The following is a 24,950-nucleotide window of genomic DNA, read 5'->3' as shown; positions in this document are numbered from 1 at the left end:
TGTTCTGTTTCCAATTCAGTCTGCTTATGCAGAAACAAATGCTGTGGAGTCCATAAAATACAGGTTTATTACTGTAAATTATAAAAGCTGTTCATACGATTGGTGGGGAAACAATTTCATATAAGGCACAGTATAATCTGTTCTGCTGTGGACTGATTTATATTCTCATAGCTGCTAGGCAGCTGTTATGTTCTATGTCCTGGTGTTCTACAGGATGGTACACACTTTATAGCTGCAATATATTTGATTCTTATAAATCAGACAATTCTCTATCAACTGTAATTATATGTATTTTATGAATGATACATATTATACAATATGTAAGTATGGATAAAATATGGAAAAATAATGTAAAAGGTAATGGCGATTCAGTGATGTAGAAATGGATAATGCCTTTTCTGTTTTTCTTTAGAATTCTTCTTTTTTTAACCTTTTTTTAGAACCCCACCCCCAAGACCATTCCATTGTAACTACCCAACCTCCCATAATTTCAACACCTCTTGACTACTTTCCGTTTCAACAGAACAAATTCTACATATCACCCTCCATATCTCCTCAAAATCATTTCTCCTACATATTCCCCTTCTTACCTTAATGACACATGTTAATTTATCATTAATAGCTGTATCCTGCATCTCTTTATACCATTATTCCATTTTATATTCTGCTTGCCCCTTCCTAGCTATAATAATTCATGCAGCTGTCAATAAATTAGACTACTTCTCCAGGTTAGTGATCTGGCCCTGAACCCTGGCTTAACTGTTATTCAAACCCACCTTCTTTCATGCAACATGTACCGTATTTTTCGCTCTATAACACACATCCGACCATAACACACACATAGTTTTTAGAGGAGGAAAACAAGAAAAAAAATCTAAACAAAGCAGTGGATGTAGCCATATAAGAACAGCTGAAAAATCACATGCAACAGAAAATGAAAAAAAAATATGTTCCTCAGTGATAAGCTACTACATTAATATGAATGGTATCACATCAACATAATGCATACTTCTTCCCATTACCTGACTGCCTCCATAAAGATGTAAAACACAACACTGAACTTAATTTTAAGCATTACCCCAAGAACAGGATGATATTAGCACAGAGAAATTTCTTTTTAATAGTTAAGATGTTTTATTTTAATAGCTTTAAATAGAAAGCTTACTTAAATTAAACCTGACAAAGTACTCAAAAACAGTTGATTACTCTATGTTAAAAACACCTAAGAGTAGAGATGGAAAAGAATGTTGATTTTTAAGTGAACCAACTAGCACAGAGATTTCCAAACTGTGTATCGTGACACGTTAGTGTGTCTGTTTGCAAAACAATAATTACCATGTGGTTAGGGTAGATCAATGTGTCAGTGTCCACTTATCCCCAGTGTAAATATGACATATCGGCAAAAGTCGGATATTGCAAGATAACTATAGCATGTACACGGAAATCAATTACAGATTTGAAATTAGCATTGAAAGAACATATAAGAACAGTTGAAAAATCTCATGCAAAAGAAAATGGGGAAAAAATGTTCCCCAGTATACTGTGTATCCCAAGGGATTACATTTTTTTTTTTTGCATACCTCCAACTGTACATAGATATACATGTCATTTTCAATGCTATATATGTCATGCTCAATGCTATATAAGCCACTTACATTTATACTCATATTGTACTACATTGGCTATGTGTTTAATAAAATATTGAATTCTTGCATTGTGAAAAACAAAGATTATGGTGAAAAGTGAAAAACATGAATTACAAAAAAACTAGAGCTTACAGAAAAAAACCAACTTCAGATCAGCACGTCGAAATTAGGTTAGAACAACTGCAGGTGTCGATACAACAAAAATGTTGTTCCCCAGTGATTGACTATATTTCAGATGGTTTTCTGGGACAGGAATGTATTTCTATACTGAGACTCAAAGCATGACTGCAGCTGCTAATAAACAGGGAAGGATATTACAATCGCTGTACTCTGTGATCTTGTTTACACAGTTTGTCTTCCTGGTGTAAAGACCTGAATTTGCTTCAGTGTCTGATTTATGTACAGTTTAGGAGTGATGAAAGGGAAGCTTGAAGTATGTGTTTTATTCTCTCCCCTTAAGAGAGAATAGGTGGCTTGCTGCTTTTGGTGGTGGAACTCTTCAACCAAGCCTTTGGCTAACTAACATCCTATATCCTTTTAAATGTCTTTGTGGGATAGTGGGGGGGGGAGAGGTTATTGATTTGTTTTGCTCTTGTTTTTATTATTTATTTTAGTTTTTTATCTAGTCATTTTATGCTGTGAACTACCCTGGGATCTACAGATGAAGGTCAGTATACAAATTTAATAAATAAAATAAAGCCTCACCAGTTCAGAGAGAGATCCATGTCCAAATTAGGCAGCCAGGTAAGTTTTCTGCCACTGATTTTGTGTGGACATCTGTACTGATGAAACTGTGCTTTTCTTTCTTTCTTTATTTTTGCCACCCATTCTAAGGTGTGATAAAGATGGGCAACCTATGGCCCTTCAAGGCATTCATTGTGAGAACCCGTATGTGTGCCCAAGCCACCCCTGCCACAGAATTCCTCCAGTCTTTACCATCACCAATTTGTTCTGCTGTCGGTGGAGGGCATGACTGCAATAGGCATTAAGCAACTGGAGTTGTTTTCTCCAGTTGTATTAGGTTGCTTAATTGTTGCTTTATTTTTTACTTTAATTTTTAAAAATCTGAAGAAATTTTTAAAGAAAGCATGAGTGCGTGCACACGTGCGCGCGCGCACGCACACGCAGTGCTTTGTTTTGAGTTCATGACAGCATATTCTCTAACTTTGCCACAGAAAATGTTGTTAGGATGCTGCATCTGCATCTGTTGAGCTGTAGTTCATGAACTGCAGGAAAAGGTTGAAGCAACAACAAACATGTAGCTTGGAGAATGGAAAACTGAGTGGGGTCACGATGGCATTCATCAAATAATTGAAGGGCCCTTGATTATAAGAGGGAAATGGCTTGTCCTTTGCTTCCACAGGATTAGTTCTAATGGGCTTGAGTTAGGTAGATTTCAGTGGAACTTCAGAAGCAGTCTCTTAATGGAAAGAGAAGTTCAATAATGAAACCAATTACCAGAGCACACCGCTCTCAGGGTTGATTTATATGAACAACTCGACATAATTGTTTGCTCTGAAACTATCATGATTCAGTCTCTGCATTGTAGATAGAATTTGCTGATCCGGAGGCATAAGTGCAGAAAGCTTTTTCTTTTATATTTTTCCATTCCAACCTCCACATGCCTCTCATAAATATTTTTACCCATCTCTTGTAATTCCTTCTCCCATTCTCCTTTCATACTCAACTCATTATGCCTTGCTCCTTTTCATTCCTCCTTCCAGGTCCCTCTTACATTCACCTCTTCATCACTGGTCAGCTGCTGGATTCTGCCTTTTTAGCTGGAAAAGAAAGAACCTACTCATCTGACTTAATTTACTAGGGTTCTTTCCTTTAGCAACTGAAATAAATCAGCCTATTAACATCATCAGTAGCAGATGTAGACTGTGCTGCGGAAACCAGAAACTTGCCCACACACCACTCTTCCATCTGCTGTATTCTTCTAAATTCATATTCTCATTACTTGTGAAGAGCTCTCATTTTATCCTAAGTTTTGTCTTACTTAAATAGAAAATTGAAGCACATCAATACTGCAGTGGTAAGTGTCATTTTTCCTAGTTTTGATTAGTACATGTTTACTATATAGTCATACTACTCTGTGAAGGACAGACCTGTGTTTGAAAGGCTATCCAATCTAAATCCAGTTTAAAGATAAAGAACTATAAGAGCAGGAGGGGCCTTGAAGATAAAAAAAGATAAAGTGGCCCATCAAGCTGGAGAAGGAGACTGGTCAGGTCTCAAGGTCACTGGGCCCAGTCTTCCCCACTATGGTGAGATGTAAAAGATAAAAAAAGATAAAGGACCCCTGGACGGTTAAGTCCGGTCGAAGGCGACTCTGTGGTTGCGGCGCTCATCTGGCTTTCAGGCTGAGGGAGCCGCCGTTTGTCCACAGACAGCTTTCCGGGTCATGTGGCCACCATGACTAAACCACGTCTGGCACAACGGAACACTGTGATGGAAACCAGAGTGCATGGAAATGTCGTTTACCTTCCCGTCTCAGTGATACCTATTTATCTACTTGCACTGGCATGCTTTCAAAATGCTATGTTGGCAGGAGCTGGGACAGAGCAATGGGAGCTCACTCCATCACAGGAATTCAAACCGCCAACCTGATTGGCAAGCCCAGGAGGCTCAGTGGTATAGACCACAGCACGCATGTTTATATAAATTATAAGTAAATATTTCTTAATTGGAATCTATACATATGCGTTAGCAGATGCAAATTTTATGTGAAAAAGTCTTCTGTCATTCTTTTTGGTGATGAATCTAAGTCAGCCAAGTCGGTTAACTTCAGTGGGCACACTATGTGAGTAGGGCTAGCAGTGGACGCCACTCATGTATTCATGTCAGCTGTAGTGATGGCACTGAGGATTCAGCTTTTGGCCCAAGATGAGCAGATCAAAAAGCAATATGCCACAGGCAGACTGCTGACTGAAGCGGGCTCTCACAGCTGACAAGGATCCAGTGTAGTACAGCTGAAACCGTGCCACCTCCACATCAGGGCCTCCCCCCCCCCCCCCGCGCGCAGTTCAGCTTGATTAGCCAAACTGTTGCTTTTAAGTTTGGCAGATGTAAAAAAGATGGGGTGTTTTGGGGATGCATATCGTCCTGATACAAAGATAAAGGTAAAGGGACCCCTGACCATTAGGTCAAGTCGTGACCGACTCTGGGGTTGTGGAGCTCATCTTGCTTTACTGGCCGAGGTAGCCAGCGTACAGCTTCCAGGTTATGTGGTCAGCATGACTAAGCCACTTCTGGCAAACCAGAGCAGTGCATGGAAACGCCGTTTACCTTCCTACCGGAGCGGTACCTATTTATCTACTTGCACTTAACGTGCTTTTGAACTGCTAGGTGGGAAGGAGCTGGGACCGAGCAATGGGAGCTCACCCCATTGCAGGGATTCAAACCGCCGACCTTCTGATCGGCAAGTCCTGATACTGTACCTTAAATTACCAGGAGCCAACACAGCCCCCTCTAAAAACTTTAAATAGATGTGAATGGGAGCCTCCCTCAGGGATGTGGAAAGCTACTGGTATCCTATGGAGCTTTCTTCCTCTCCATATACTTGACTAGGATAGATGGGGCAGTCCACTGGTTGGCTGCTTTTTCAATCTCCCCACTCCACCCCTATTTCCCTTTTGGGGGGTGGGGATGAGTTTCAAGCTAAATGACATTTAATTGGCACTGTTTGTGGCAGCCTAGAACACATACACATTATCCCCTGTGTGACACAGTCCTATTTGGCTTCTGAGAATGCATCTTGTGCTATTTCTCTGACAGTCACCTTCAGTTTTCATTCCTTCCAAATCCATTCTTTTAAATGATTCTTGTTCCTATTGAAAATGGCAGAGGGAAGGATTCGAAGTGTAAACCTCACAGAACTTGACAGTGGATGGAATGAACTTGGCACAAAGGCTGAAAGTTAACAGTAAGCAGAAGTCTAATGAAGTTAAATATTATAACAGTGCCAAATGAGATGCAATGGTGTTTTTAAAAAAATTAAAAACCCTAACTTTAGAATTCAGGCGCCCCCTGAAACCCATTTCCTTTCCACGCTTCTCATTTAATTCAGCCTTGTGCCTCTATTTTCTGTTCTGCACAAAATAAAACCCAAGCTGGTAAAATGTACAGCTGTCGGTCATTTCCCCTGTGAATGCTAGAGTTTTGATTAGACTACTCAAAATGGAAGTGTTATTTCAAGGTACTGGCACTATCAGACATGCTGGGGGTTGAAGGCAGAAAGCTCTTCTTCACTAAATGTGAAATATGTGAAATATTCGTATTATATATAGCCCCAGATACTCAACCAGAGGGAACAGGATGCAAGCCACAAGCACTCCATCCCATTTGTCTGCAAATAAATAAATTGCTGGTACTTTAAATCAGCTAGTAGAGGAAAAGCACTCATTTCTCTTACCATCAATTTAATTGCACACTTCTTTTGGACTAATTAGGACCACGCTCATTCTGAGGTCAGAAATGGAACAAACATTTCTGAGCCTGACCCATGTCATTCTTTTTTTAATACCATCTGCCATTACTATGACAGTGTGCTTTGCTTTTCATGCTTCACTACAGTAACTAGAAGATATGCAGGGTAATGGGGCTATTTCTTCCCCTTAGGTCTTTTTTACGGGAAATCAAGAGAGAAAGGATAAAACTCCTTCCCTTTGCCCTCCTCCAGAAGCTCTTTAGCATACAGTTCTTAACAATTTACAGAGAAAATTGCCCTGGAAGAATGAAACAAAAAAATGTTTTATTTAAAAATAATTATGATACTAACCCAAATCCCCATCTCACCGTACAAGCAGCTGCAAAGGCTTTCTGTTCCAAATGGGTGATGTAATGGGCTCTTTGTCAGCCAATGCTATAATAATGAATGAAAACCCTAGATCCTAAGCTCAGCCAAGACTCTGATGAAACTCTTAAGGTTTCTGGTGCAAAGAGCTGGGACAAAATGGATTCAAGCTTGATACGGTGCAATGCTGATCTTAAGGTTAAAATAAAATGGGTTGAAACAAGGAACTGAAATGTTGTTATGAGAGAGCTGTGCAACCTGCTAGGCCTTTTCCCATTATTCATTCAAGCAGGAGAATTGGATGTGCAGTAGTACGTATACCGTCACACCCCAAGCCTGTTTATGCAAATGCAGTGCTTTTAACCTGTCCTTTCAGTGCATATCTAGCCTAATGTAGTTCCTTGTTCTGCTCTATCTACTTGAAATGTTTAATTTCATTTAGCCAATAATTAGGATTGATTTATTTGCTTGCTTGCTTTCTATGCCATCCCTTTATCCAAGGATCAATGGGCTGTTTACAATATAAAAACACAAAAATATATAAAGTAGTAACAAACAATAACAATAATACCCCCACCCCCTCTCTCTCACACACAGTTTAAAAGGCCATAGATTGTTTAATTAGCCAAAGGTCTGGGAGAAGAGGCATGTTTTTGCCAGGTGCCTAAAGATATGCAATGAAGGTACCAAGTGAACCTCCCTGGGCAGATCATTCCACAAACAGCCACCACAGAAAAGGCCCATCTCATGTTGCCACCCAGAACATGAAGAAGGGCCTCAGATGATGGCCACAGGGTCCAAGATAGGTTCTTGAGGTATTGCAGTCCTCAGCTGTTTCAGGCCTTATAGGTCACTTTGTATTGGGCCCAGAATGTAATTGGCAGCCAGTGCAGCCAGTTGAGCCAGGATTGGCATTATATACTCAAACTGTTTTGCCCTAGTGAGCAACATGGCCACTGAAATCTGCACTAGCAGAAGTTTCCCAGCTGTCTTCAGACACATTGTAGTAATCTAACCTAGAGGTTACCAGGGCATAATCAACAGAAGCTAGGCTATCCCTTTGGCACAGCTGGGCCAGCTGTCAAAGCTGACGGAAGGCACTCTGTGCCACCAAGGCCACAGCAAAAATACCCCCAGGCTACATATCTGCATCTTCAGAGGAAGTGTGATCCCATCAAGAACAGGCAACCTCCCATCCATCTGGCCTAGGGAACCTCAATTTTATCTGGATTTGGATTCAGTTTGTTGGCTCTTCTCTACTCCATTACTGAGGCAACACAACAGTGGTTCACAGTTAGGTGGTTCCCACTGGCTACCTTCACCTAGCCAGTGGATCTCAAACCATCTCCCTAACTCACCAAGGATTTAAGACCCACTAGCTACCCTCACCTGGTTTAGCCGGCCAGTTGAAGCTGTTCCTGGGGTATAGTCGCTATTGCAAACTGACAGCTTCTAGGAGCCACAAGTGAGAGCTAAGTGCAAACTGGGGGCCAAAGTATTTATTGTCTGGACTAAATATAAGGATTTGTTCGAAAATAAAACACCGAGGTGGCTTTCACCAATAGAGGCAAAGGCCACAAAAGACTTAATATGGAGGTTGGTTGGGCAAAATACTGTGAAATAATAGAAAAAAATGGAGATAACTGGAGGTTGCAGAGTTTGGATAAACTAAAAAACAAGGTGCGAGACTGGTTACATTATGCCCAAATTCAAGAGATTTTTAAAAAGGACAAAAAAGTTGGTTTCCAGGTGGAGAAATCGAAACTAGAGACAGAATTACTTGAACCAAAGACTAAAGTGCTTTCTAGAATGTATAACTTGCTGCTTAAATGGAACACACAGGATGAGACAGTTAAATCAGCCATGATAAAATGGGCTCAAGACATTGGGCACAACATTATGTCTGAAGACTGGGAAAGGTTATGGACCACCGGCTTAAAATTCACGGCATGTAATGCCTTAAAAGAAAACATTATGAAAATGATATATAGGTGGTACATGACCCCAGTCAAGCTTGCAAAGATAGATCATTTGTCTGATAATAAATGTTGGAAATGTAAGGAGGCTGAAGGAACGTTCTTCCACCTCTGGTGGACATGCCCGAGGGTGAAGGCCTTCTGGGAAATGATTTATAACGAATTAAAAAAGGTATTTAAGTATACCTTTCACAAGAAACCAGAGGCCTTCCTCCTGGGCATAGTCGGCCAGAGAGTGATAAAGAAGGATAGAACCTTTTTCTTATATGCAACTACAGCAGCAAGAATTCTCATTGCCAAACACTGGAAATCACAGGAGTTACCCACGCTGGAAGAGTGGCATACGCAACTGATGGACTATATGGAATTGGCTGAAATGACTGGCAGAATCCGAGATCTGGGGGAAGAAACAATAGAAGAGGACTGGAAAAAATTTAAGGACTATTTACAAAAACACTATAAGTTGTATGAATGCTGAGAATTTGCTAAGTTTTTGAAGAATCAGCTTTAGCAAATAAAATTCGAAAATGGAGGAAATTAAGTTATAACTATGAAAAGACCAAAGTTTAGAGTAAAACCTTTTTAGGATTGATGGAAATATAAAAAGTAATGTAACAATAAATATTCTAAACCTAAAGTATAATTAATTGAAAGTATAAAAAACGCATGAAACAAGGGTATAATTTGCTGTTATTTTATTGTAAAGAATGCAGGGTGTGGAAGATGTGGGGAAGTCCAGTAGATGATGAAAAAATGTTTTGGAAAGATGAATATTTTCTTTTCTAACTTCTTTCTTTTCTTTCTGTAAAAATGCTTTTGTTGTGCTATCGATGATGTTATATTCGAATTTGGTACCTGGAAAAAAGCAAATAAAAAATATGATTAAAAAACAAAAAAACAAACTGGGGGCCAAAGGTAGACAAACTATTTCAGTAGGAGCACGATGCATCCCCCAGCAGAGGTACCACCCCATCCCTAACAACCCATACACATCAAACCGTACAATGAAAACCATAAAAAGTTTTTTTAAAAAACAGGCATCAATTAACCATTGTGTAACAATATATTGTTAATTGGCTGCATAGACCTGGCAGAATATTAAAGATTTCAGCAGGTGTTTAAAAATTGGCATGGAAGGTAGTGTTGCAGGGGACTGGGCCAAAGGCACTAATGACTCAGTTTCATGTTACCAGTTAAGCCTCAACAACCTGGGGGATGACCAACGACACTCTCAGTGATCAAGCTGGGATATAAGGTTTGAGGCAATTACTGAGCCTATGTTGTTCAGGGCTTTGTAAATTAATACAAGAACCTTGAACCTGGCTGGGTAGTAACTGGGCAACCCATGCAGCTGTTTCAGCAATTGTGTCAATGCCAGCAGTCTGGCCACCACATTCTGCACCAGCTGGAGCTTCTGAACCAGGCTCAAGGGCTTACAAAGACTTAATTAAACAGAAAAATGACCAATAGTATTAAGTAACACTAATATAACAGCAGTAAATGAAACCATTATTAAATGCAGTGCCATATGATAACTCAAAATCACTTCAAAAAGCCAAGAAGCAATTACAGTGGTACCTCTGGTTACGTACTTAATTCGTTCCGGAGGTCCGTTCTTAACCTGAAACTGTTCTTCACCTGAAGCACCACTTTAGCTAATGGGGCCTCCAGCTGCTGCTGCGCCGCCACCGCGCGATTTCTGTTCTCATCCTGAAGCAAAGTTCTTAACCCGAAGTACTATTTCTGGGTTAGCGGATTCTGTAACCTGAAGCGTATGTAACCTGAAGCGTTTGTAACCCAAGGTACCACTGTATGTTAAGCCATAGAAGGTCCTACTGCTATCCCTGGCATTAATTATCCTAATAGTTCTGTTTGCCCATCTTAAGGCTATTGTCATGGCTCTGCATTTCCTTTATTTGGAACATATTGAGTTCCACAATCACATTACTATCTGGCTTATGCCACTGTGATCCTTCCTCTGCACACAGGAAAGTAGTATGTTAGGAAGGGTTCCTGACATGCTAGCTTACTGGGCTTCTTCTAGATGTGCAAGCTATTCTTGGGTTGTTGTTTTTTAATATGTAAGAACACATGATTCTGCAGTTCTTGGGAATCTTTGGTACATAAGGATAGCTTCTGATTTAACATTTTCCCCTCCACTGTAGAATAAAGCTAGAGGAATTCACATAAAAACAGTAAACATAAAGTTCAGTTTGGTTTTGATGATTGGGTAAACTTGATAGCCCTGGCCTTGTTGTACAAAAAGCACTATACAAATTGTGAAGGACAACATTGCATTTCAAGCAATGGCTTGCTGAAAATGCACAAGATGTGATACAGGCTCTAGAAAAATGATTCCTTTTCAATTTCACTATCACATGCACCAAAAACCATACAAATGCCTGGTACAGTTAACAAAGTTTTGGCTTCTGAACACTACTGCTCTTTGTTTTTCAAAACTAAGCATAGCAACTATTGTCTTCCCTGGTAACCTTTTGCATCTATTCAGCTTGCCTTATACTTAGTGCCATGTAAAATGTTATTGCTAGTCATATGGTCATCAGATGTGCTGATGTTTCTGAGGGCGCTGGGATGAATAAATGATAGGAGTCTTCGTAGATTATCTTCACAGGGGCAGCAGCTGTCTGCTCAGAAACAGATGGTTGGAATGATCTGAACAAGCCTGATCTTGCCTTCTCAAAGTAAAGCAGATTTGAGGTTGTGTGTGCTTTTTGCATGCTGTTGATACCAAAAGTCACTCATCCTGCATTAATCTGCAGGCTTGTTTATGTGAATATGCATACATTTGGAAACCGTAGATGCAAAGATCAGCTGTTACAGCTTCATTCCCAAAACGTAATATGAAAGAGAATAACATAGCCCAACACATACATATAAGTTCTTCAATTTGATAAAAAAATGTTATTTTCCTAAAGTGACATAGAATTAAAAATCGTGCAAAGGTGAAACATCTGTTTTGTTATGGGGTGGGGCAGCACTCTTAATGTAGTCACCTCCCTTAGGTCTAGTTTAAAGACAACATGTTTCTTAAGAAGAAGGTTCTCATACAGTATCAGCTAAATGATGGGGATGATTGTTGAAAATGTTACATTAGTAGGCTGCCCTGCTTCATTAATAATAATAATAATAACAACAACAACAGCAGCAGCAGCAATAACAACAACAACAACAACAACAACAATTTATTATTTATACCCACAACAACAACAACAATAATAATTTATTATTTATACCCTGCCCATCTGGCTGGGTTTCCCCAGCCACTCTGGGCGGCTTCCAACAGAACACTAAAATACAATAACCTATTAAACATTAAAAGCTTCCCTAAACAGGGCTGCCTTCAGAGGTCTTCTAAAAGTTTGGTAGTTATTTTTCTCTTTGACATCTGGTGGGAGGGCATTCCACAGGGCAGGTGCCACTACCGAGAAGGCCCCCTGCCTGGTTCCCTGTAACTTGGTTTCTCGTAGCGAGGGAACCGCCAGAACGATGGAGGTGGAGACGCTCCTTCAGGTATACTGGACCGAGGCCATTTAGGGCTTTAAAGGTCAGCACCAACACTTTGAATTGTGCTCGGAAACGTACTGGGAGCCAGTGTAGGTCTTTCAAGACAGGTGTTATATGGTCTCAGCAGCCGCTCCCAGTCACCAGTCTAGCTGCCGCATTCTGGATTAGTTGTAGTTTCCGGGTCACCTTCAAAGGTAGCCCCACATAGAGTGCATTGCAGTAGTCCAAGTGGGAGATAACTAGAACATGCACCACTCTGCACCTCTCTGGTGAGACAGTCCACGGGCTGGTAGGGTCTCAGCCTGCGTACCAGATGGAGCTGATAAACAGCTACCCTGGACACAGAATTGACCTTCGCCTCCATGGACAGCTGTGAGTCCAGAATGACTCCCAGACTGCGTACCTGATCCTTTAGGGGCACAGTTACCCCATTCAGGACCAGGGAGTCATCCACATCCGCCCACCTCCTGCCCCCCCAAAACAGTACTTCTGTCTTGTCAGGATTCAACCTAAATCTGCTATTTGCCATGCATCCTCCAACCGCCTCCAGACTCTCACACAGGACCTTTTCCCTGGACTTCATTTTAAAATCAGGGTTACAGTATTTTTCCATGTAGGGACGCGGGTGGCGCTGTGGGCTAAAGCCTCAACGCCTAGGGCTTGCTGATCGAAAGGTCGGCGGTTCGAATCCCCGCGGCGGGGTGCGCTCCCGCTGTTCGGTCCCAGCGCCTGCCCACCTAGCAGTTCGAAAGCACCCCCGGGTGCAAGTAGATAAATAGGTACCGCTTACCAGCGGGAAGGTAAACGGCGTTCCGTGTGCGGCTCTGGCTCGCCAGAGCAGCGATGTCACGCTGGCCACGTGACCCGGAAGTGTCCCCGGACAGCGCTGGCCCCCGGCCAATAAATGTGAGATGGGCGCACAAACCCCACAGTCTGTCAAGACTGGCCCGTTCGGGCAGGGGTACCTTTACCTTTACCTTTATTTTTCCATGTATAAGATGAGCTTTTCTGACCCAAAAATGAGGTTCAAAATTTAGGCTCGTCTTATACACGGATAGTGCTGAGGGGGGGGGATGCACGAATGGTTTTTTGGTGTGAGCCCAAGATTGTAAGTGGTGACTGGCCGCTTGATTGTTGAGGGGCAGGGGGATGCCGAAAATCACTCACCTGCCGGAATGCAGCACACAACCACTCACGTTGCTTACAATTGCCACTTACAATCTCGGGCTCACACTTCGTTCTGACGGGTGAGCAATTTTCGACATCTCTCCCCCTCCCCCAACAATCATAGAATCAGCTGCCTGATCACCGCCATTAGCCCTCTTGCTTGCTACTGCGGCAGCCAATAGACAGCTGTCCTTGTCGCAGCAAGCGAGAGTGTGATTGGCGGCCACTGGCGGCGACTGAGGAGCTGATAGGTGGTCAGAGCAGTGTGGACCTTTAAAATTTCCTGTAATTTATTTAGTGTTAACACAACCTGCCCCAAGTCTCCACTACAGCCACACCTTCATCATTTGTTTTCTTGATACCAGAGTCAATTGCTGCCTCAACTACATGCCCCTTCCAATATCACTATAGTTGCACTTATTTATTTCAATTTATTTTGGCGATAGGATTTATTTTGTACAGTTGTGCTTACCTTTGAAGCATTCTTTCCCTCAAAATGTAGTTGACCACTAACAGAATTACAATTCCCATTTTCCCATCCCCCAAAGCATAACTATGTTCCCCTCCCTCCCAGTGCCCAATTTTAATGGAAAGTGTTATTTAGTTATGCCATGTTTAGCTGAATTCGTACAATACACTTCATGAATTCAGAACCAGGACCAACTTGGTGCAAGTTGACACATGTCATGTGAGCAGTGGGCAGTGCCTCAAGCGGGGCTGCTGTGAAAGAACAGAAGCATAACAGGATGATATGATCCCAGGCCTCTTTCCCTTCGTATAGAAGATGATGGATGAGGGAACATGGTCTCAGGCCCAACCTTGTCATGTTCCCAAAAAAACCCAGGTGCTCAGCTGCACTGGGCATACTATGCACCTTCCCAATTGACAGAAGAGCAGATAAGCACAGTATCTGCAGAAATATGTTGTTCCAACATTAACAAGCCACAATGAATTTTTCAATGGATCTTTTCTTTCTTATTAAGGTAAATTTAGCAAAATTTCAAACAATGAGTATATTCAGTTAATCGGGTTCTTTTTATTTTTATTTTTTTGAAAAAGGTGTTTTTTTGTATTGCATTAAAAAATGATGATGATGATTATTATTATTTTCTGAAATGTGCCAAAATAGATATTCATTTGGGTTACAAGATTTCAAGCTTCCTAGAATTTTTCATGAAAATATCTCAGCTGTTTTACTAAAGCAACCCACAAACCTCAGGAATGTCTGACACATTTGTTTTACGATACTATTATCACCATTATTTCAGACTTCCCTGCATAAAAAAACCATTTAGCACATAACAAGGTTAAAAATTCAAAATCTTGCATGATCTACAAAACAAAGGATTATATCGGAAGAAAAGTCAATAGCTGCCCATCACAACGATTCTTTCCAGGTGGTATTAAATTATGACAATCACAAAAACAATGATCTTATTTGTTTTTCTGTTGGTTCAAGTCACAGCAACTGAAATGAAGATGCAGCAAAAGTAAGTGGTAGAATTCTGATGTGGAAAATAGACTGTACCACTTCATACTGTGGGTAGGATTATTTATAAGTTTTCTTGTGCAAAAGTCTATCGTACAGTAGTTGAAAAACAGGTTTACATGCTGCCCAGCAGGGAAACTCATGTTTTTGTCATCAGAATATGTAACAAAACCTAATAAATAGATGTCTATATGAATTTAAAAGTCATTTCAGAACTAAATGCTTCAGAATCCTATTTTGCTCTTTATGTAGAAGTCCTACAAAGTTTTCTGCAGGCCTTATTCAGTATCATGGTGTTAACAGGCTGTCAAGATTTGCTGTTTACTGACCCATTTGGATCAGTATGTGATCTGCAAGACAGCAGATTTCACTATAGCACCCTGGAAAATCAGAACCAAGCATGCCAATCTAATGCTATACCTTGCTGAGCTGATACTTCAGTTTAAAGTCATGATAGCAAACCTAGATTCAATTAGATTGTACTTTTGGTCTATCTTTATTACTGGCATCTCTTGCACACTGTTAATCATCTCAGTGGCTGCAGAAAAGAAAAGCAATTTGCTAAAAAAAACTTTCACACAAATATAATATAGAAAATTAAAGCTGGTTATTTGAGGGCCTATTTAAAAACTGGGCATCTAGTGAACACTGTGACAATCCATGGCCTAATTTTTTAAAAACTAAACACTAAATTTAACTTGGAAGTCTGATAGATATAGTGAAAGGAGACTTGCACTTGTCCTCTTCTGCCCTCTTTTCCACAAAACAGAGGAGCCAAGTTCCAGATTGAAGCCACCCCAAAGACTACTGTGCATTCACAACCATTAAAGTGGGTGGGTGGGAGCTGAGCAGATTATGCCCACAATGGCAGGTTCCAGCATAGCTGAACTATCTAAAGATCAGTTTGAGCAAGACCTGTATTCAAGCACTGCTCTGTTGCCACAAGCAACCAGGAATTGCAGGTAGGCAAATAAGGTCAAGGGACAGAGTAGGTTCCGGTCTTTTCTAAATTGGTTACACTACCACCAGATTAATGAATTGTATAAATTAGATAAGAAAAGTGGTTTTGCTTCTGAAAAATCTAAGTTGGAGATGGAGCTGTTGGATTCTAAAGCTAAAAATCTGTCTAAAATATATAAAAATAAAAAAATTCCTTCCTGTAGCACCTTAAAGACCAACTAAGTTAGTTCTTGGTATAAGCTTCCGTGTGCATGCACACTTCTTCAGGCGAAAGCTTATACCAAGAACTAACTTAGTTGGTCTTTAAGGTGCTACAGGAAGGAATTTTTTTTATTTTGACTATGGCAGACCAACACGGCTACCTATCTGTAACTAAAATATATAAGTTACTGTTGGAGTGGCATACAAAGGATGAACAAGTTAAATCAGTAATGATAGATTGGGCAAGAGATGTAGGACATAACATAATTTTTGAGGATTGGGAAAGCTTGTGGAAGAAAGGGGTTAAGTTCACTGCATGTACAATGTTAAAGGAGAATATAATGAAAATGATGTATCGATGGTATTTGACCCCTGTTAAACTAGCAAAGATTTATCACAACTGTGATAACTTATGTTGGAAATGTAAAGAAAAAGAAGGAACCTTTTATCACATGTGGTGGACCTGCCCCAAGGTAAAAGACTTCTGGGAAAAGATTTATAATGAACTGAAAAAATGTTGAAATATACATTTATAAAGAAACCAGAGGCCTTTCTCCTTGGAATAACAGGTTTGGAATTGCCGAGAAAGATGCCAAATTATTTTTGTATGCCACAACTGCTGCTTGAATACTACTAGCTAAGAAGTGGAAAACGCAAGAACTACCAACTGTGGAAGAATGGCAGATGAAGATGATGGGAGCTAGCCGACCTGACCGGAAGAGTCCGCGATCAGAATGAGGAGGAGTATCAGGAAGAATGGACGAAATTTAATGACTACTTAGTTAAATACATCAAGTTAAATTAATTGGGAAAAGCTTGCAACTACCAGTTAGGCTTAGGATTTAAATAAGTAATATGAGTAATTATTATGTTTAAGGCTGAATTGGGAAGAAAGACTGACGTTAAGTGATTAAGATTTTAAGAACTTTGATTTGGAAAACCGTTAAAATGATATCCACTGAAATTCAACTAGGGGGATAGGAGGAAGTCACTTAACAATGCTAAGAAGATCAGTTTTAATAAGGATACGTTTGTCTGTTTATTTGTTAGTGTGTTTTTTAATTTTGTGAGAATTCATTTTTTTTAAAATGAGAAAAATAAAAATAAAACACACAAAACTTTTTATAGCATTTACCTTAGGTGCTGTTGCCAGTTGCGGTTAAGCCTCTTGTTTTGATCTGGCAGCCGCTTTCTGCAAGGGAAGAACAGGCATGATTCCACGTGGGTGGTGTCTAGTAAAATCTCAGAAGCCAGTGATGGGTTTAGGAATATTTTTCTTATCAGTGGCCACAAACCATTTTTTGCCTCTTCTTTAACTAGCAGAAGCAGAATAAATTATTTAAAACAAGCAACATTCAATTTTGCATGTGTAATATAAAGCTTGGAATCCAGACTTGCAAAGGGCTCCAAGGACAGTGCAAGACCTTCCCAGAGCCCAGAAAGCAAGTCTACGAGCTTTTGGGTTCTCCACCTTGTGTGTGTTTAATTTGTGATATCAGCTGGCTCGTGCCCAAGTGTGCAAAGCTGTGGTTGTGCAAATTAAATGCATGCAATCTGCGATCCTACTATACATTTTCCTGCTGTGGTTCTGTCTCCCTGGCTGCCACTAGAGGGTGTCAGTAAGCACACAGCACAGTGACATCAGTTGAAGTGAACATTGTGAAAGGAGTGATATCAGCCCTATATTCTTTATGAAGCGTGTTTTTGACTGAGGGACACCTGTTGAGTTGGCTGAGGTGAGATCTGAAGCAAAAGAATTGCAAGTTCACAGCTTATATTCTTAACCACACTTTGCATTTGCTCTCATGAGACACCCTACGAGGAATGGCTCTTTGCTTTGTAGATGCCATTACTTCTGGATAGACCCGTTTAGGCCAGGCTTTGCTCCAACTGCAGAAGAGCTGTGATTGCCTCAGAAAACTGCTAAGGTTTTCAGTCTGATCCTTCACCGAAACACTAAGCAATTATATGGATGCAAAATCACAATTATTCTATGTTTTTAAAACACACAATTTTTTTTATAGCATTTACCTTAGGGGCTGCTGCCAGTTGTGGCTCGGCCTCATGTTTTGCTCTGGCAGCCGCTTTCTGCAAGGGAAGAACAGACATGGGTAAGAAACACCATGAAAGGAACACAGTTGTCCTAGTTCTTCAGGTTATTCTAACAGGCTCAAAATGCCTGTGGCTTTCACTTCAAAAACAAAAGCAACCAAGTTTCAACCTCCTTGGTTTCAAATACAGTGGTACCTCTCGTTACGTACTTAATTCGTTCTGGAGGCCCGTACTTAACCTGAAACTGTTCTTAACCTGAAGCACCACTTTAGCTAATGGGGCCTCCTGCTGCCGTTGTGCCGCCGCTGCACGATTTCTGCTCTCATCCTGAAGCAAAGTTCTTAACCAGAGGTACTATTTCTGGATTAGGGAGTCTGTAACCTGAAGTATATGTAACCCGAGGTACCACTATATATGATTCCACATTGGGAAGACACAAGATTTACCCATCCAGGAAGAATGGCAGATGAAGTTGATGGACTATATGGAACTGGCGGAAATGACTGGCAGAATCCGAGACCAGGGAGAAGAATCGGTGGAAGAAGACTGGAAAAAGTTTAAAGACTATTTACAGAAATACTGTAAAATTAATGAATGTTAGAAAAATGTTGGAATGAAGTTATATGGCTTTAGTAGAAATGTTATAAGGAATTAAGTATAAATAGATTAATAGAGCATTAAAGGGAAAAATAAGGTTAGAATGTATTAAGACAATTATAGGATAGAAAATAGAGGAAGATGGAAAGGAATTGCTGAAACAATTAATAGAAGTGCAATACAAAAAGGGAGGTGTGAGGAGGTTGTGGAAATAAGTGAATGAAAGATAAGATATTGAAATTGGATTGTGTTTTAAATGGTTTTTGTTTTGTTTTGTTAGTTGTTTGTGTTAGTGTTTTGTAGTGTTTTTTGTATTGTATTGTATTGTTGTTGTTGTTTGGGTTTTCTGTAGTGTTGTGTTTAAACTGTTGAAAAATTAATAAATATTATTTATATATATATATATATATATATATATATATATATATATATATATTTGCTTTCGTAGATTTTCACGGGTACAGGAATGCAGGTTTTGGTGTCTTCGGGTGTCTTCCCGTGTAAGAGTCGGGGTGTCTGGGCGACGTTTCGACGAGGTCTCACTCGTCATCTTCAGGCTGGTGCTTTCGGCTTCTTGTTACTGGAACAGAGCAGAATCTGGTGTTTGAGTTCCTATAAATACTGTTGAGGGGTGTGGTGTATAGCCTCCAACGTTCTGGGCAGAGAGGAAGTTCCTAGATTAGTGTGCCTTTTCTTCTTTTGTTCCTTAATTACTTGAGGGATATCTTGAGTGATTTCATGAGTGATATTCTGAGTACCACTGGGTGGGTCATTAAGTGTAGATTAGTTGCTAAAGCTTTCGTGTCTTGACCTCTTGAGCTTGTGAAGAGTTTTTCTGAGAAGATGGCTGTGCTGCATTTAGTTGTGCTCTGGCTTGGCTTCGTGTATAGGGGCGAGCTGTGATTTTGTGCCTTGTGCCAGCCAGATCTGTGTAGGGATTGCAGGGGGGTGCAGCATCCGGAGGTGCCACTATAGTTTGGCTACTGGATGGAGTCTGTAATATGTCTGTGGAGAGGGTCTGGGTTTGGGTCTGGTGTGGTTGATTGGTGACGGCGTTCTGTGTGCCTCTGGTTCTGGTGTCGGTTTTTGTGGGGAGGGCTAATTTCCAGATGTCTGGCAGGCGGGACGTGTCGTCACGCTTGTTCATGTTGTGAGGGTGTTTCTCTATCTCGATGGCTTCCATGATTATTCTCTTGTGGTGATGTTCCATGTTAAAGAGCAATTTGGAATCTGCAAAATTAATTTCGTGTCCTGTTTCTTTCATGTGTTGGAAAAGAGAGGAAGTTTTTTCTTCTTTTTTGACGGCATTCTTGTGTTCTGCGATACGTGCATTTATTCGTCTGTTTGTTTGTCCAATGTACGTGGCTGGGCAGACTTTGCAGGGTATTTCATAGACCCCTTGGTTTTCCAGCTGGATTTTGTCTTTTGGGTTTCTGAGGATATTGGCTATTTTTTGGTTGGTGCAGAAGGCTGTTTTGATATTGTGTTTATGGAGGATTTTGCTAATTTTGTCTGTAGTGCCCTTGATATAAGGAAGGAGGGCCATGCCATTGTTTTCTTCTGTGTCTTGGTTTTTGGGGGGTGTTTCTTTTTGGATTAGCTTCGTAACCCTGTTTTTCTGGTATCCATTGGCGATTAACACATTTGAGAGATTCTGTAACTCAGTTGTCAAGTGGTCTTTGTCAGCCAGGCGTTTGGTTCTGGAGATGAGAATCTTGGCTACGGAGTTTATTTGTGCAGGGTGGTGGTGTGATTGTGCATGTAAGTAGCGGTTGGTGTGTGTTTTTTTCCGGTAGATAGTGTGTCCTAGGGAGCCATCAGGTTTTTTGTAGATTAGGACGTCAAGAAAGGGGAGTTGGTTGTTGTCTTCTATTTCCATAGTGAATTGTATTTTGGGGTGTAGGCTGTTGAGATGTGTGAGGAAGCTATCTAGTTTTTCTTTCCCGTGTGGCCAAATTACAAAGGTGTCGTCAACATATCTGAGCCAAAGTTTGGGTTTGTGTTCTGACTTGTCTAAAGCATTGGTTTCAAAGTGTTCCATGTACAAATTTGCGATGACCGGTGAGAGGGGTGATCCCATAGGTGCTCCTTCTATCTGTTTGTATCTTTGTCCATTGTGGATGAAGTACGTGTTGGTTAGGCAGTGGTTGGTCAGGTCCAGGATGTATTTGGGGGGATTGTATTTGTTTTGGATGGCTGTCAAGGCTTCATTAATGGGTACTTGAGTGAAGAGAGATACAACATCGAAGCTCACAAGAAGGTCATCGGGATGTAGGTATTGCTTCTTTATTGTTTCTATGAACTGGAAGGAGTTAGTAACGTGTGAAGCGATGGATTCTGCATAGGGCTGAAGTTGCTTAGCGAGAAATTTAGCGAGATTTTGTAGAGGTGAGCCTATGGAGCTGACTATTGGTCTGAGTGTTGTTCCTTCTTTGTGTATCTTGGGGAGACCGTAGAGTTTGGGGCATCTGGATGATTTTTCTCTGGGGATGATTCTTAGCTGGATTTCTTCACTGATAGGAGAGGCTTTTATTTTGGATTTGGTGGTTTTTTCCAGATAGGTGGTGGGATCCGTTTTTATAGGTTGGTAGGTAGGGTCTTGGAGTAGATTTGATAGTTTTGCTTGGTAGTCCGATGTGTTCATCACAACAGTGGCGTTGCCTTTGTCTGCTGGGAGAATGATTATGTTGTTGTCTTTCCTCAGGTTGGTGAGTGCTTTCTGTTCTTCTTTGTGTAAATTGCTTCTGGGTGGTTTGCTGGAGCAGAGGATGTTGGTGACTTCAAGTCTGATTTTATTGGCTTCATCTGGGTCGATTTTTCCAAACCCAGACCCTCTCCACAGACATATTACAGACTCCATCCAGTAGCCAAACTATAGTGGCACCTCCGGATGCTGCACCCCCCTGCAATCCCTACACAGATCTGGCTGGCACAAGGCACAAAATCACAGCTCGCCCCTATACACGAAGCCAAGCCAGAGCACAACTAAATGCAGCACAGCCATCTTCTCAGAAAAACTCTTCACAAGCTCAAGAGGTCAAGACACGAAAGCTTTAGCAACTAATCTACACTTAATGACCCACCCAGTGGTATTCAGAATATCACTCATGAAATCACTCAAGATATCCCTCAAGTAATTAAGGAACAAAAGAAGAAAAGGCACACTAATCTAGGAACTTCCTCTCTGCCCAGAACGTTGGAGGCTATACACCACACCCCTCAACAGTATTTATAGGAACTCAAACACCAGATTCTGCTCTGTTCCAGTAACAAGAAGCCGAAAGCACCAGCCTGAAGATGACGAGTGAGACCTCGTCGAAACGTCGCCCAGACACCCCGACTCTTACACGGGAAGACACCCGAAGACACCAAAACCTGCATATATATATATATATATATATATATATATATATATATATATATGATTCCACATTATAAAAATAAAACACACAAAACTTTTTATAGCATTTACCTTAGGTGCTGTTGCCAGTTGCGGTTAAGCCTCTTGTTTTGATCTGGCAGCCGCTTTCTGCAAGGGAAGAACAGGCATGATTCCACGTGGGTGGTGTCTAGTAAAATCTCAGAAGCCAGTGATGGGTTTAGGAATATTTTTCTTATCAGTGGCCACAAACCATTTTTTGCCTCTTCTTTAACTAGCAGAAGCAGAATAAATTATTTAAAACAAGCAACATTTAATTTTGCATGTGTAATATAAAGCTTGGTATCCAGACTTGCAAAGGGCTCCAAGGACAGTGCAAGACCTTCCCAGATCCCAGAAAGCAAGTCTACGAGCTTTTGGGTTCTCCACCTTGTGTGTGTTTAATTTGTGATATCAGCTGGCTCATGACCAAGCGTGCAAATCTGTGGTTGTGCAAATTAAATGTATGCAATCTGTGATCCTACTGTACATTTTCCTGCTGTGGTTTTGTCTCCCTGGCGCCACTAGAGGGTGTCAGTAAGCACACAGCACAGCATCAGTTGAAGTGAACATTGTGAAAGGAGTGATATCAGCCCTGTGTTCTTTATGAAGCATGTTTCTGACTGAGGGACACCTGTTGAGTTGGCTGAGGTGAGTTTTGAAGCAAAAGAACTGCAATTTCACAGCTTATATTCTTAACCACACTTTGCATTTGCTCTCATGAGACACCCTACGAGGAATGGCTCTTTGCTTTGTAGATGCCATTTCTTAGTAGGTTGGATGCTCTCTGGTCATATCAGCATTAACATTGTGGAAATATGCAGTGGAATAAAAGAAAAAGGGAGAGCTACTCACAGCAGCTATTCTCATCGATCTTCTTAGTGGCTGCAGAAAAGAAAATAATTTGCTAAAAAAAAAGCTTTCACAGAAATATAATATAGAAAATGAAAGCTGCCATAGGTTTGGGCAAAGGTTACAATATAGAACTAACTGCATGCTGAGTCTGGTTCACATATATTATTTTAGTCCAATGTACTATGGTTTGCTGGATGAAGATCCCCTTTTTGTATGCCATAATGCAAAACCTATTTTCCAATATGCATGAATCAGAAAACTGTGGTTTAATCTCCGACTACAAATCAGGTCATGAAACCAGGAAACTTAACGAACCTCGTAATTTTTATGTTACAGTTGTGAAAGAAAGAGCACATGGATACAGTGCTAAATCTCAGTCCAATTACACATAGTTTACTGGACTGAGACTGCTATATGAGAAATAAATCATTTACGTGGTGCAGATGTAATCACTGGGAAGCAGTGATTTCCCAGAATGAGAATAAGCTGCAGCAAGCTTCGGGCCTACATATATAGACTTTCTTCTGTCCCCTACATCTGTGAGTAGTAACTGATTTTGATTTAAAACTAACCACAATTCTTTGTGACATCTGAACTCAGTGTTTAAACTATAGTTTGGGAATGAATGAATTATCCTGTATTTACACTATGCAGCATATTCCAATAACCATGCACAATGGCATGGTAGATGTCGCTCTAGCCCAGGGGTCGGCAAACTATGGTCTGGGGGCTGAATGAGGCCCAGCAAGCTCGTAAATCCGGCCCGTGGACCCTGCCGCCCGCTCAGTCAGTCCCTGCTGAGCTAAACTTGTGCGGCATTTCCTTGAAAAGAAACCGCGGACGCCTCACCACTTGGGGACTGACTTCCACAACGCTGCATGGTTCGCATTGGCTGCAGGTAGCTTCTGCAGCCAATCCGAAGCCTCGCCGCCCGCGCACTGAGGTAAAGCTGGTGTGGCCATGGACGCAGAGGCTGGTGGGCAGGTGGCGGGTCTGGGCCGCACCATGAGCATCGTGATGGGCACATCACAGGGCTTCAGCCGGAGCTTGGTGTGCCTGCTGGCCCCGCGCCTGGCTCACTGCTGCTGGTGAGCTGGAAGGCAAGCTGCGCGTCGCCTTTCCGGCGCTCTGTATGTGCAGCCTGCCCGCTGACTTGGCCTCGGACGATGGGCCACAGCGTGTGGTCACACCGCCTGGGAGCTCCGCAAGGACGGGCTGATAGAGCGGCTGCTGCTCATCAACAACGCCGGTGAGCGGATGGCACCGAGACACGCTCCTGAGCATGTGCAGAGTGTGTTCCTCTTCCAGGTCCAGAGGCAGCTGTGGGACCGGCTTGCATAGTATTTATATTTTTAAAAATATAGTCCGGCCCCCCACAAGGTCTGAGGGACAGTGGACCGGCCCCCTGCTGAAAAAGATTGGTGACCCCTGCTCTAGCCTAATTCTCCATTTCTACAGTATTTCTATTTTGCTGAAGAGCAGTGCAAAGGGCTGAGAAAAGGCAGCAACGGACTACAGCAGTGGGCTTTCACAAGTAGCTGCCCCTTGTGGAGTAGCGCCCACTCCAGGCTCCATAGCTGCTAAATAGTGCTGGGGAAATTGGTGTGAGAGCCTAGTCCCACATCAACTCCACTCCTGTGTATTCCCTATACAAAACTAAAAAGGGGAAGTGTCACAATATCAAGCTTTTGGAAGAGGCCCTTGAGAAGAGGCTCAGACATAAAATAAGAGGGTGTGATTTTTTTATAACAATATGGTATTAAAAAAAAATACGTGCATTGCCTCGTCTTCTGTATTGAGCTATTTTCAAAAACAAACACTTGTTTTCATTTCATTTTAATAAAAAGCAGAAGACTTTGGGACTAGTCATATTCTCCAAACTATAATGACCTCTTAGACACGGAGCTGATAGCCTGTCTTTGAGTGTTTAGTCCAAAAGTAACAAGCCATGCCAGCTCCAATTTAGTCTGCACACAGTATGAAAACATAGAAAAAAGCAGACACAAGACCAGAATCAATCAGACTTGTCTGATCACAGATACAACCCACCCCACTTATTCTGCCATTTAGTCAGGCAGGCAAGACTTCTCTATCCTTTCCTGCGAGCGTGGGCGGCAGAAGCAACAAGAACAATTCCAGTCCTTATTAGATACTGCACGAACCAAATCAATAAAACAGATCTGCTGCTTTCCCTCGCAACTGCAGTTCTGAAGCAGGTCAGGTCTTCCCTGCTCTCAGATCATCTCAAACTCCCGGACTACAGTTC

General features: G+C 41.4%; 1 protein-coding gene and 1 long non-coding RNA gene across 9 annotated transcripts in view; one reads left to right on the top strand and one right to left on the bottom strand.

Moving 5' to 3' along the window:
* LOC309524092 (uncharacterized protein) overlaps positions 1-3,674 on the top strand; it is a gene marked incomplete at its 5' end in the record, with an annotated part of 15,884 nt that extends 12,210 nt beyond the window's left edge. For all 5 annotated transcript variants that reach the window (XR_014215776.1, XR_014215777.1, XR_014215778.1 and 2 more), the window contains one exon: positions 3,371-3,674. Coding sequence is in view for 2 of the 5 variants with exons in the window: in XM_082208488.1 (XP_082064614.1) it covers positions 3,371-3,468 (98 nt within the window). The remainder of the gene's footprint in view (positions 1-3,370) is intronic.
* Positions 1,322-24,950, bottom strand: LOC309524103. 4 transcript variants are annotated; one of them, XR_014215794.1, is made up of 6 exons: positions 24,734-24,950; positions 24,458-24,484; positions 22,685-22,714; positions 17,794-17,850; positions 16,898-16,954; positions 14,200-14,580 (listed from the first exon to the last, which is right to left on the bottom strand). It is a non-coding gene; the product is annotated as an uncharacterized lncRNA (long non-coding RNA). The 4 variants fall into 4 exon arrangements; XR_014215792.1 differs by lacking the exon at positions 14,200-14,580 and adding an exon at positions 1,322-3,427 and having other exon boundaries at positions 24,458-24,950; XR_014215793.1 differs by having other exon boundaries at positions 24,458-24,950.

The sequence above is a fragment of the Podarcis vaucheri genome, assembly GCF_965113315.1.
Source record: "Podarcis vaucheri genome assembly, chromosome: Z".
Lineage (NCBI taxonomy): Eukaryota > Metazoa > Chordata > Lepidosauria > Squamata > Lacertidae > Podarcis > Podarcis vaucheri.
This window is presented reverse-complemented; position numbering and strand designations above follow the sequence as displayed.